The sequence below is a fragment of the Heterodontus francisci genome, chromosome 5, assembly GCF_036365525.1.
Source record: "Heterodontus francisci isolate sHetFra1 chromosome 5, sHetFra1.hap1, whole genome shotgun sequence".
Taxonomy (NCBI): domain Eukaryota; kingdom Metazoa; phylum Chordata; class Chondrichthyes; order Heterodontiformes; family Heterodontidae; genus Heterodontus; species Heterodontus francisci.
In genome coordinates this window covers 152,737,514-152,749,636 of record NC_090375.1, presented here as the reverse complement: position 1 = coordinate 152,749,636, position 12,123 = coordinate 152,737,514, and the positions used below count along the sequence as shown (strand labels likewise).

Genomic DNA, 12,123 nt, shown 5'->3' with positions numbered 1-12,123 from the left:
CCAAGTCAAATAAAAACAGTGATTTGAAAATGATAGCTCATGTTATTAAAGTTAAACGCTAAAATTTAGCTTCAATTTCTGTTTTTTTGATTCAGTAATAAGCACATACCGAGATAAATTATTCCAAAATATTAACTGACCAGACGGTATATTTATTTAACCAAGGCAGCAGTAGGAATATCTTAAAATCAGTACAAGCGTCATTAAGAACCTATGTACAAATAAAACATTTAAATAGTCATATTTACCAGCTGCTGCTTTAAGGAAAAATACCTCCTGTGCCTGAGCCAACATGATCAGACTGAGAGTTCCAACTGTATCTGGAGAGATATCCATAGTGGGCTCTCGATTCAGTGCAGACAATACAGTATCCTTGATGTGCTGGAAAACTCCACTGGCAAGCTATTACAGTGAAAAAGGAAAAACATAGATTATTTCATCCATCGTCTGTACACAGCAACAAACTTGAAAAATACACGACCAGTTCAATATTGTAAAGATACTAGTTCCTGAGTCATAAGTTATAACTATGACAGTAATTTTAAAACTACAGCTATTCAATTTAGGACGGAAATCAGGAACTACTACAAAGGGCAGTAGAAATCTGGAAAACTCTCCCACTCACCCACCACCCCCAATAGGCTGTGGATACTCAAGACAATTGGAGCTTTCAAGACTAAGATCAAGATTGCTAGGGAAGGGGATCAAGGGATATGGAGCAATGGTGGGTAAATGGAATTGAGATGCAGATCAGCCATGATCTAACTGAATGGCAGAGCAGGATAGGGGGGAGTGAATGGCCCACTCCTACTCCTATGAGTAGCACTTCAATGCTTAATCTCAGACAAATTCAATGCACTACAAATGCACTTATCTGCCAGAAAGAAAAAAGCAGCTTCAGTCTGTTTGATAGCAATAGTTCTTGCAACTATTAATCTGCTTTCAAATGACATGGGAAACTTAATCAACCTAAGAATTTTCCAGCTTATGCCCATCTTTCGGCTTTCGAACATTTAAGATAGAAATTAAGTAACGTAATGGAGGGTCATATTTAAGAGACATGCACAAGTGAGAGAATCAAAAAAAGTGTCAGTCTGACAAAGGAAAGTAAGGAGTGAAAGCTTACAGAAATCACATTAGTGAGACAAGAAAGTTTGTGAAAGAGATGTAGAGCAAGAGAAAAGAGTGGAAGACAAACAGAAAAAGAGGGGGAAAATTAGTTACAGAATAGTGAAGTAAAGATAGTTTCAGAAAGTATGTTCTTTGTCCATGAGCAACACTAGCAGGAATATTTTTATAATTTGATATTTGAATGCTGTTAGCATTGACAATGATTTTTTCCATAATAATTTACACTTTAAACCACTAGAGAACACTAACAGCACCATTCTAGCTTCAGTGATTTTGACACATGGAAAACTGTACAGCATTTTTAAATTACTGTGTAGTAAGTATTACAAATGACATTATTAAAACACCTTAATTCAAATCTTGCGACGCCCTAATACACTAAAATGGCAAAACACAAAGGAATTATTCCAAGGAGTGGCATAAATTGGGTTTGTATCAGAGAATCTACATATTCTTGATTTCAGCTTTGACACAGAAATGAAATTTCAAGAAGATATTAATTTCTCATCACAGATGGGTAAAGTTTAAAAACAAAAGCAAATTTGAAGCCAAATGCCACAATCGCAATCCTCATCTTAAGGCCTAGCTACCCTCTTGGCCAGGAAATGTGCATGGACTTGGCAAATGTTTTTCACAACAGTGGAGAATTTTTAACCACAACATTCTCATCTAAAGACAGTGATTAATACTGAGATATGCAGTCCCCTGACATCTCAATGAAGTAGCTATCCCTCATGCATGAGTCCATGTAAAGTCCAGTTTCCAGCAGAGATCATTGAATAGAAAGAGGTAGGAGGAACTCAAGTAAATTGATCCCCCTTCATATCCAAGGGCCACTGATACCAACTTATCACCCTCGTCAAGGTTGGCTACTTATCACAGACCAATTATCAAACCAAGGCAATGCTGAATGTACAGCTCAGGATAACACCAGGAGAAGCCTTTCTCCAATGACCTCTGGAAAAATAAAGATTCATTATCCTCAAAACCACATACCTGGGGTTGGCAGAATTGGCATTTTGTAAACAGTAAGAAGCAATGTTCCTTTGAGATGTTTGCAAAGCATAGTTTTGAATAAGTGAAAATTTGCACAGGGTGAAGGAATCACAATATTATGCTGTTGCCTGTTATTACAGCAATCTGCCTGTAATGAAGGCTTACATTCTCTTCTGAACCACATGAAGTTGAACATAGTTGTGGAAAAATGGACTCTATCTTTATAAAAATGGTATTTTCTGCACCTTTTGCATACTGAAGAGAACTGGAGTTAAACATTTGGAAGTATATGTACTTTATGTTAATATAGTAGGATCTAAACAACTTGGAAGATGCTAGTGAAGGCAATTATTATCTGCTTTAACAGCTTGCGCATTGGCTGCTCCCTGGGGTCTAAGTGGCAGTTGAGTTTGTGGTAGCTGACTTGCAGTCAATGGGTAAATTACTATAAATGCAGATAATTTGTACTGCTTCTCTTTCTCAGCCTAAAACATTAGAAGTTCCAATGGCACTCCTCACCACCCTGTTACAATTGCACTTTCTTAATTTCGTATATACAGCATTTGCAGTTTTTCCCCGCATTTTCCCTTATTTGTTCAAGCTTTTGGCCATATGGGCCTCCCCTGTAACTTTTCACCCCTCACTATATATTCTGTAGTCTTTTTTATAACTCTATCATCTCAGTAATGACCTTTTATTTTATGCAGTACGCAGGCTATTTAATCTAGAACTTGCTCTATGATTGTATCTATAGATTCCACCACTTCCTCTCGAGCCTCTTCATTCTGTCAACATTAATAAATTACCTTTCCCTCAGTCCTGATGAAGGTTACCCATCTGAAACATCATAACCTATCTTCTTTCTTTACAGATGCTGACTAACCTGCTGTGCATTACTAGCATTTTGTATCTTTCAGATTTCCAGAACTTGCAGTTTTTCCTTTCAATACTACTAAATTATGTTCAAAAAGTGCAAGTCATCTACCACAGAACCATGGAAAAGTTACGGCACTGAAGGAGGCCATTCAGCGCATCATGTCTGCGCCTAGCTGAAAAAAACAGCCACCCAATCTAATCCCACCTTCCAGCACCTGGTCCGTAGCCTTGCAGGTTACAGCACTTCAGGTGCAGGTCCAGGTTCCTTTTAAATGAGTTGAGGGTTTCTGCCTCCACCACCGATCCTGGCAGTGAATTCCAGACACCCACCAGGCTCTGGGTGAAAAAGTTTTTCCTCATATCCCCTCTAATCCTTCTACCAATCACCTTAAATCTGTGCCCCCTGATAATTGACCTCTCCGCTAGGGGAGACAGGTCCTTCCTGTCTACTCTGTCTAGGACCCTCAGAACTTTATACACCTCAATTAAGTCACCACGCTGCCTCCGCTGTTCAAAAGAAAACAACCCTGGCCTATACAATCTTTCAGCCCTGGCAACATTCTTGTAAATCCCATTTAAAACCATGCAGCAGACCTAGTTTTCAGATGGATAGCAATTGAACTGGATAAATGCAAATCTTTGAGGCAGCAGGACCACCCCTTTTAAAGTCTGTTAGGAGCCTTCTCTCAGATTGCTGATGGAAATTCTCAAAATTCAACTCAAATTGCAGCCATTTTGGAAATAAGGAAATTATCAGAATTGCGCTTTGGAAGAGATGGGGAAGGAAACTCAATCATCCAGGAAAGGGGAAACGTGAAATTGAATTTAACGACTCTGGATGTTAACGTGAAAAGAAACAATACCAGCAATGGAGTCCTTCTATATTCATCCTTTGTACTGTGTTTTCTTGTAAACCAAATCTTTGAATGCAGGTCTTTGAAGTAAACTGCTGTGAGCAATTGTTAGTCAGATCACCCGGTTAATATCTTGAACTTCTCTTTTTGGAATGATCAAGTTAAGACCCCAAAATTCTGTTAACTTCGCCAGCCCCACAACCTCCCAAGATGCCTGCATCCCTCTAATTCTGGCCTCTTGCACATCCCCGATGTTAATTGTTCAACTATTAGTGGGCACACCTTCAGTTGCCTGGACCCCAAGCTCTGGAATTCCCTCCCAACACCTCTCTACCTCATTTTTCTCCTTTAAGACACTCCTGAAAACCTACCTCTTTGACCAAGCATTTGTTCATCTGACCTAATAACTCCTTTTGTGGCTTGGTGTTTTATAATGCTCCTGTAAACCACCTTGGGCTGTTTTATTATGTTAAAGGCACTAAATATAAGTTGTTTAAACTGAATTGCTCCTAAGGACAGTGAAAAGAGTCCATTTATCGTGAGTGTACAAATTTAATTTCACAACTGGCCATTTACATTTTCAGAATGCCCCTCATGTAGCATCTTCCACTATTTGATCCAGCTATTCAGATCCCTCCTCAAACAGAGAGCGATGGAAGATTTGTTCTGCAGAGGCAAGTTCTTGAAAATAAGACAAGGAAGAATCTAAATTCTAAGACAATGATCTCAACTGCATGAAAATCTTGTAATGTACAGGTCTCAGAACTACAGAATACTTCAGTACAGATCGTTCTAAATATTCATTGTGGTTGCCTGCACTGATGAGGTCTGGCATTCTGAAATAACCAGCTTTAAGACAAAATTTTTAAAAGCAGAGTGCTCAAGAATTTGAATCAACAAAAATGCAAGCTTTGTATTCATAACAAATGATATGAGCAGGCCCCAGAACAAGAGAGTGATGGACTCCAGTATGCTGTGCCTTACCACAAGAACTGAATTGCTAAATTGCAAATTGGGAGATAGCTTAAGTGTAGCTGTGAATGTTATCAGCACCTTTCTTTTTCCATGAAAATTGCTAAGAATCCTGTGTCCTTTTGGGGGAACCAGTACGCCCTGCCTGAACAGCATAATCTTTCTCATCAGAAAAGATAGTGTATTCTGATTATTGGCAGCAGATGGAACGACAATAGATGCTGCTGAAAACCCAGTGCAAGGTTAGGCGTCAACGTTGGGCTGGTGGTTTCATGCTGCTGAGCAAAAAAGTTTTTACAGTAATTTGAGCAATTTTTCCAACATCGGAGGATTTGACAGCCAGTCGTGTTTCCTCAGAGTCTCAGTTTGGGCGTCGGGCAAAACCATACGCCTTCAAGGAAGTAAAACGGCCCCAAGTGTTGCACATGAGGATAATCAGACAAAAAATTGACACCGAGTCAAAGGAAGACATTAGGACAGTTGCCATGGAGGGATTTGAAAATAAGAATGAGAATTTTAAAATCAAGGCGTTGTTTAACCGGAAGCTAGTGTAGATCAGCGACCACAGGAGTAATCGATGAACGCCATCTGGTGCAAGTTAGGGTACCGACAGCAGAGTTTTGGATGACCTCAAGCTTACAGAGGGTAGAATACGAGAGGCCGGTCAGGAGCATGTTAGAATAGTCAAGACTGGAGGTAACAAAGGCATGGACAAGGGATACAGCAGAAGAGCTGAGGTGGGGCGGAGACAGGCAATGTTACAGATGCGGGAATAGGTGGTCTTAGTGACGGCACGGCTATGTGGTCGAAATCTTATCCAAAGGTCAAATATGACACAGAGGTTGCGGGCAGTTTGGTTCAGCCTCAACAGGTGCCAGGAAGAGGGATGGAAGCGATGGCGAGGAAAGAGTTTGTGGTGAGGACCAAAGACAATGGCACAGCGGCGCAGTGGCTAGCACCGCAGCCTCACAGCTCCAGCAACCTGGGTTCAATTCTGGGTACTGCAAGTTCTCCCTGTGTCTGCGCGGGTTTCCTCCGGGTGCTCCGGTTTCCTCCCACATGCCAAAGACTTGCAGGTTGATAGGTAAAATTGGCCGTGATAATTGCCCCTAGTATAGGTAGGTGGTAGGGAAATATAGGGGGATGCGGTAGGAATATGGAATTAGTGTAGGATTAATATAAATGGGTGGCTGATGGTCGGCACAGACTCGGTGGGCCGAAGGGCCTGTTTCAGTGCTGTATCTCTAAACTAAACTAAATGGCTTCAGTCTTCCCAATATTTAGTTCATTCAGTACTGGATGTTGGAAAAGCAATTATTTGCTCAGTGATGCTCAGTTTGGGTTCCGCCAGGGCCACTCAGCTCCTGACCTCATTACAACCTTGGTCCAAACATGGACAAAAGAGCTGAACTCAAGAGGTGAGCGTGACTGCCCTTGACATCAAGGCAGCATTTGACTGAGTATGGCATCAAGGAGCCCTAGCAAAACTGGAGTCAATGGGAATCAGGGAGAAAACTCTCTGCTGGTTGGGGTCATACCTAGCGCAAAGGAAGATAGCTGTGGTTGTTGGAGGTAAATCATGTGAGCTCCAGGACATCACTGCAGGAGTTCCTCACCATCTTCAGCTGCTTCATCAATGACGTTCCTTCAATCATAACATCAGAAGTGGGGATGTTTGCTGATGATAGCGTAATGTTCAGCACCATTCGCGACTCCTCAGATAGAGAAGCAGTCCGTGTAGAAATGCAGCAAGACCTGGACAATATCCAGGCTTGGGCTGATAAATGGCAAGTAACATTTGCGCCACACAAGTGCCAAGCAATGACCATCTCCAACAAAAGAGAATCTAACCATCTCCCCTTGACATTCAATGGCATTACCATCGCTGAATCCCCCACTATCAACATCCTGGGGGCTACCATTGACCAGAAACTGAACTGGAGTAGCCATATAAATAATGTGGCTACAAAAGCAGGTCAGAGGCTAGGAATCCTGCGCGAGTAACTCACCTCCTGACTCCCCAAAGCCTGTCCACCATCTACAAGGCACAAGTCAGGAGTGTGATGGAATACTCTCCACTTGCCTGGATGGGTGCAGCTCCAACAACACTCAAGAAGCTCGACACCATCCAGGACAAAGCAGCCCGCTTGATTGGCACCCCATCTACAAACATTCACTCCCTCCACCACCGAAGCACAGTGGCAGCAGTGTGTACCATCTACAAGGTACACTGCAACAACACACCAAGGCTACTGGGGCAGCACCTTCCAAACCCGCGACCTCTACCAACTAGAATGACAAGGGCAGCAAATGCATGGGAACATCACCACCTGCAAGTTCCTGTCCAAGTCACACACCATCCTGACTTGGAACTATATCGTCGTTCCTTCACTGTCGCTGGGTCAAAATTCTGGAACTCCCTTCCTAACAGCACTGTGGGTGTACCTACGTCACATGGACTGCAGCAGTTCAAGACGGCAGCTCACCACCACCTTCTCAAGGGCAATTAGGGATGGGCAATAAATGCTGGCATAGCCAGTGACACCCACATCCCATGAATGAATAAAAAAAAAAATCAGAGACATTGAAGGGATTGAGAGGGGTGATGGTGAGGTACAACTGGATATCAACGTACATGTAAAAACTGACATGCTTTTGGATGAGGACACCAAGGGGCAGCAAGTAGATTAGAAATAGGAGGAGTCCTTGGATACGTGCATGGGCGACAACAGAGGTAACTATGTGGGAATGGGAAGAGAAGCCATTGATGCGATTCTCCAGCTAGAATTAGTTAGATAAGAATGGAACCAGGAGAGTGCATTTCCAGCCCGCTGGGCGATGACGTAGAGGCGTTGGAGCAGGATGGTGTGATCAACTGTGTCAAAGGCTACAGACAGGTGCAGAAGGATGAGGAGGGTTCATCTGCCTTTTACATAGTCACATAAGATGTAATTTATTAATAAGCGCAGTTTCCATACTGTGGCAAGAGCAAAAATCTAATTGGAGGGATTCAAACATGGAGCTCCGGGAAAGATAGGCACAAATTTGGGAGGTGACAACACGTTCAAGGACTCTGGAAAGAAAAAGGAGGTTGGAGATGGGGCAGTAATTTGCAAGAGCAGAGGCGTCAAGAATTTCTTTTGAGGAGGGGTGATGATGGCAGGTTTGAAGGAGAGAAGGACAGAATCTGAGGTACTGAATGAGTACTTTGCATCTGTCTTTACTATGGAAGATGATGCTGCCCAAGTCATAGAGAAAGAGGAGCTCTTCCAAAGGCTGGCTGTACTTAAAGTCGATAAGTCACCAGGACCAGATCAAGGCTGCTGCCAGTGGACTGCAGACTTGCAAATGTTACACCCTTGTTCAAAAAAGGGCGTAAGGATAAACCAAGACTTGGGTGTGCAGTGCACAATTTCAAAATTTGCAGATGACACAAAACTTGGAAATATCATGAACTGTGAGGTAGATAGTGATAAACTTCAAGAAGACATTAACAGGCTGACGGAATGGGCCGACACATGGCAGATGAAATTTAATGCAGAGAAGTGTGTAGTAATACATTTTATTAGGAAGAATAAGGAGAGGCAATATAAAATAAAGGTTACAATTCTAAAGTGGGTGCAGGAGCAGAGGGACCTGAGGGTATATGTGCACAAATCCTTGAAGGTGAGGGCAGATTGAGAAAGCAGTTCATAAGGCATACAGGATCCTGGGCTTTATAAATAGAAGAATACAGTATAAAAGCAAGAAAGGTCGAGTAAACCTTTATAAGACATTGGTTTGACCTCAACTGGAGTATTGTTCCCAACTCTGGGCACCACACTTTAGAAAGGACGTGAAGACATTAGAGAGGGTGCAGAAAAGATTCACGAAAATGGTTTCACACATGAGGGATTTGAGTTACAGGAATAGAGTGGAGAAGCTGGGGCTGTTCTCCAGGGAAGAAATACAAGGCAAATTAAGCTAAGTATAGGATGTATGGGCATAAATGCACAGAGTATTCCAAATAAGGTTAGAGAGTTGCAGCTAAAAGTTGCCACATAAGATTATGACATCGTGGCAATAACAGAGACCTGGTTCAAACAAGGGGAGGAATGACAATTTTATATTCCTGGTTGCAATGTATTCAGGAAAAATAGAGAAGGCAAAACTAAGGTGGGGGGGCAGCAGTAGTGATCAAAGCTCCTGTTACAGCCCTGGAAAGGGATGATGCACTTGAGGGTTCAAAGACTCATTATTTGGGTAGTGTTAAGGGAAAGAGGAAATATTATGCTGCTGGTGTATACTATCGGCCACCAAATAGTGGGGAGGAGGTAGAGGAGCAAATTTGCAAGCAAACTTCAGAAAGATGCAAGAATTGGATAGCGATAACAGGGAACTTCAATTATCCGAATATAGACTAGGAAAATAACAGTGTGAAGGGCAAAGAGGTGCAATTTCTGAAATGTGCACCAGAGAACACGGTCAGCATTTTCCATCCCAGCAAGGAAGGTCATCAACTTGAAACGCTAACTTAGTTTCTCTGTGCACAGATGCTGTTGGACTTGCTGAGTATATCCAGCATTTTCTGTTTTAATTTCAGATGTCCAGCATGTGCAGTATTTTGCTTTTGAAAGGACAAAGAGGAGGTGCTGAATCTAGCTTTGGGAGAGAATCTGGAAAACTGCGATCACACTATTAGGTTTAATGGACACAGATTTAAAGTAACTGGTAAAAGAACCGGAGGTGAAATGGGGAGGGTTTTTTTAAAAATGCAGCAAGTTGTGAACTGGATGCACAGCCTGAAAGTGTAAAGGAAGCAGATACAGTAGTAACTTTCAAAGAAGAATTGGATAAATAACAGGAGAAAATTATACAGCTAAGTGGAAGGAGCAGGCAAGGGGGCCAAATTAGATAGCTCTTTCAAAGAGCTGGCACAGACAGGATGGCTGGAATCGCTTACTTCCACAATTCTAAGTTTGTACCCGTTGGACTTGAAGGAGTAACGATGGGGACCCCAGAAAAGGAAATAACCAAGATGGGCGAGAGTAAAAGGTACAAGGACATTCAAGGTGGAGATGAGTAAGTAACTCAAGACTGAAATCAAGGTGAGAAGTGACTCAGTGCAGAGGCCGAAGGGGTAAAAGGTGGAAGAATATCTCGGAGAAACTTGGGATGGGGCTTGGAGGCAAGAGAGTGAGGCTACAATCAAAAAAAAACATTAAAAAGGAAAACTTTGACAACAGATTTTCTAACAGTGAAATCTGCTCACCTGGTAATACTTAGCTGCTGCTTTCAACCCTTCATCGTTCTCCAGATTCTGCTCTGCTGCAATTTGGCTGGCAAGAGCTCCAATGTTGAACAGTACACAGCTCTTTTCATATCCCAAACTTGCAAGGGCTGCAATCAAATGTAAGAAATTATATTTAAAAAGTGCCTAAAATTCTCTAAACAATAACCACAGTTTTTGAGTATTATACAGTTCCTGCTAAGAAATTTTAAAGAAACTAGGTTGTGTTGCAAAGGTCAAATATCTCTTGCACTTAACTGAAGAGGTGCATTTGAAATGCGGTATTAAAATTCAATAACAGGGATGAACCAACTCAGTGGTTGCACAAGGATTTCAATAAAACACAAAACTGAGATAGTGAACATATCAGAAACAATTTGAACTTCAAACACCAGCAAAAAAAGGGGTCGCGAATTAGGCACTTGATCCAATTTTCATTTACCCTGACTTTTCAACATGTTTTTGAACATCTTTCTAAATAGGCCAAACAGTTGGGGATTAATTCAGCAGTTGCTAATCATGGCCGTGGAAACGCAAGAGCCATTAGCATTATGCAGATGCCCTGCTCTATACCTGTGACATTTTATTGCCTTTTAGCGACGACCATTATTGGCCCTCTGTCAGTGAACAAAAATTGCCTGACAATGCACCCTAGCTACCTAACAGCCAATTGTATTCGCCAATCATTCAGTGAACACTTGAACAAAGTTTCCCATACTGTCTGCCATCACCATTGGCGGCCACGAAGGTGCATGCTGGACACGGGGCTGAATCTTCGGACAGAAGGAACGTGGGGCAGAAATCCCACTCTCCTGCTAACAGAAGCCAAATAAATCTGTTTAAAAGCTCGTTAAGAGCTTGTCAAGGTTTCAAGTTTAAATTTTTTTGAAAGGGGCGCACCCGCTACCCGCAGCTTCAGAAACAGATCAACTGAAGGGATGCAGGTAAAGAGTGGGGAGTCAGTCATAGCCCCAAAAGAGCGTCAGCAGGGCAATGGGGGACTTGGCACTTGTAAAGGGGTGCACATGGTGCTGTGCAGGTGGCGGGGGAGTGGGTATTCAGTGCTTGGGCTTTGAATGGGGTCAGCAGAAGAGCAGGGGACTACGCTGCCATGGACAATTGGGCCAGTTGCCCAGATAGAAGGCTCTAGCTAGCAATGAGAACACAACTGTCAGATTTTAGGCTCAGTGGCCATGAGGGGCAACACCAGGAAGTGAAGACTTTAGATTGGGGGCGGCTGCTCGAGGGTAAATCAACATCTGACATGTGGGAGTCTTTCAAACGTCAGTTGATTAGAATCCAGGATCGGCATGTTCCTGTGAGGAAGAAGGATAAGTTTGGCAAGTTTCGGGAACCTTGGATAATGAAGGATATTGTGAGCCTAGTCAAAAAGAAAAAGGAAGCATTCGTAAGGGCTAGAAGGCTGGCAACAGACGAAGCCCTTGAAGAATATAAAGACGGTAGGAAGGAACTTAAGCAAGGAGTCAGGAGGGCTAAAAGGGGTCATGAAAATTCATTGGCAAACAGGATTAAGGAGAATCCCAAGGCTTTTTATACGTGTATAAAGAGCAAGAGGGTGACCAGGGAAAGGGTTGGCCCACTCAAGGACAGAGGAGGGAATCTATGTGTGGAGCCACTGTGCCAGGGCAGCACAGTGGCGCAGTGGTTAGCACCGCAACCTCACAGCTCCAGAGACCCGGGTTTGGTTCTGGGTGCTGCCTGTGCGGAGTTTGCAAGTTCTCCCTGTGACCATGTGGGTTTCCACCGGGTGCTCCGGTTTCCTCCCACAGCCAAGGACTTGCAGGTTGATAGGTAAATTGGCCACTGTAAATTTCTCCTAGTGCAGGTAGGTGGTAGGAGAATGGTGGGTGTGGTAGGGAATATGGGATTAATGTAGGATTAGTATAAATGGGTGATTGTTGGTCAGCATAGACTCGGTGGGCCGAAGGGCCTGTTTCAATGCTGTATCTCTCTCTCTCTATGAAATGGGCGAGGTACTAAATGAGTACTTTGCATCAGTATTCA

The 12,123-nt window shown here is 42.8% G+C and overlaps 1 protein-coding gene across 2 annotated transcripts in view; it reads right to left on the bottom strand.

Moving 5' to 3' along the window:
- pdcd6ip (programmed cell death 6 interacting protein) overlaps positions 1-12,123 on the bottom strand; it is a 116,594-nt gene that overhangs the window by 71,387 nt on the left and 33,084 nt on the right. For both annotated transcript variants that reach the window (XM_068032256.1, XM_068032257.1), the window contains exons 4-5: positions 10,081-10,208; positions 249-402 (exon numbers count right to left, since the gene is read on the bottom strand). In XM_068032256.1, coding sequence (XP_067888357.1) covers positions 249-402; positions 10,081-10,208 — 282 coding nt within the window. The remainder of the gene's footprint in view (positions 1-248; positions 403-10,080; positions 10,209-12,123) is intronic.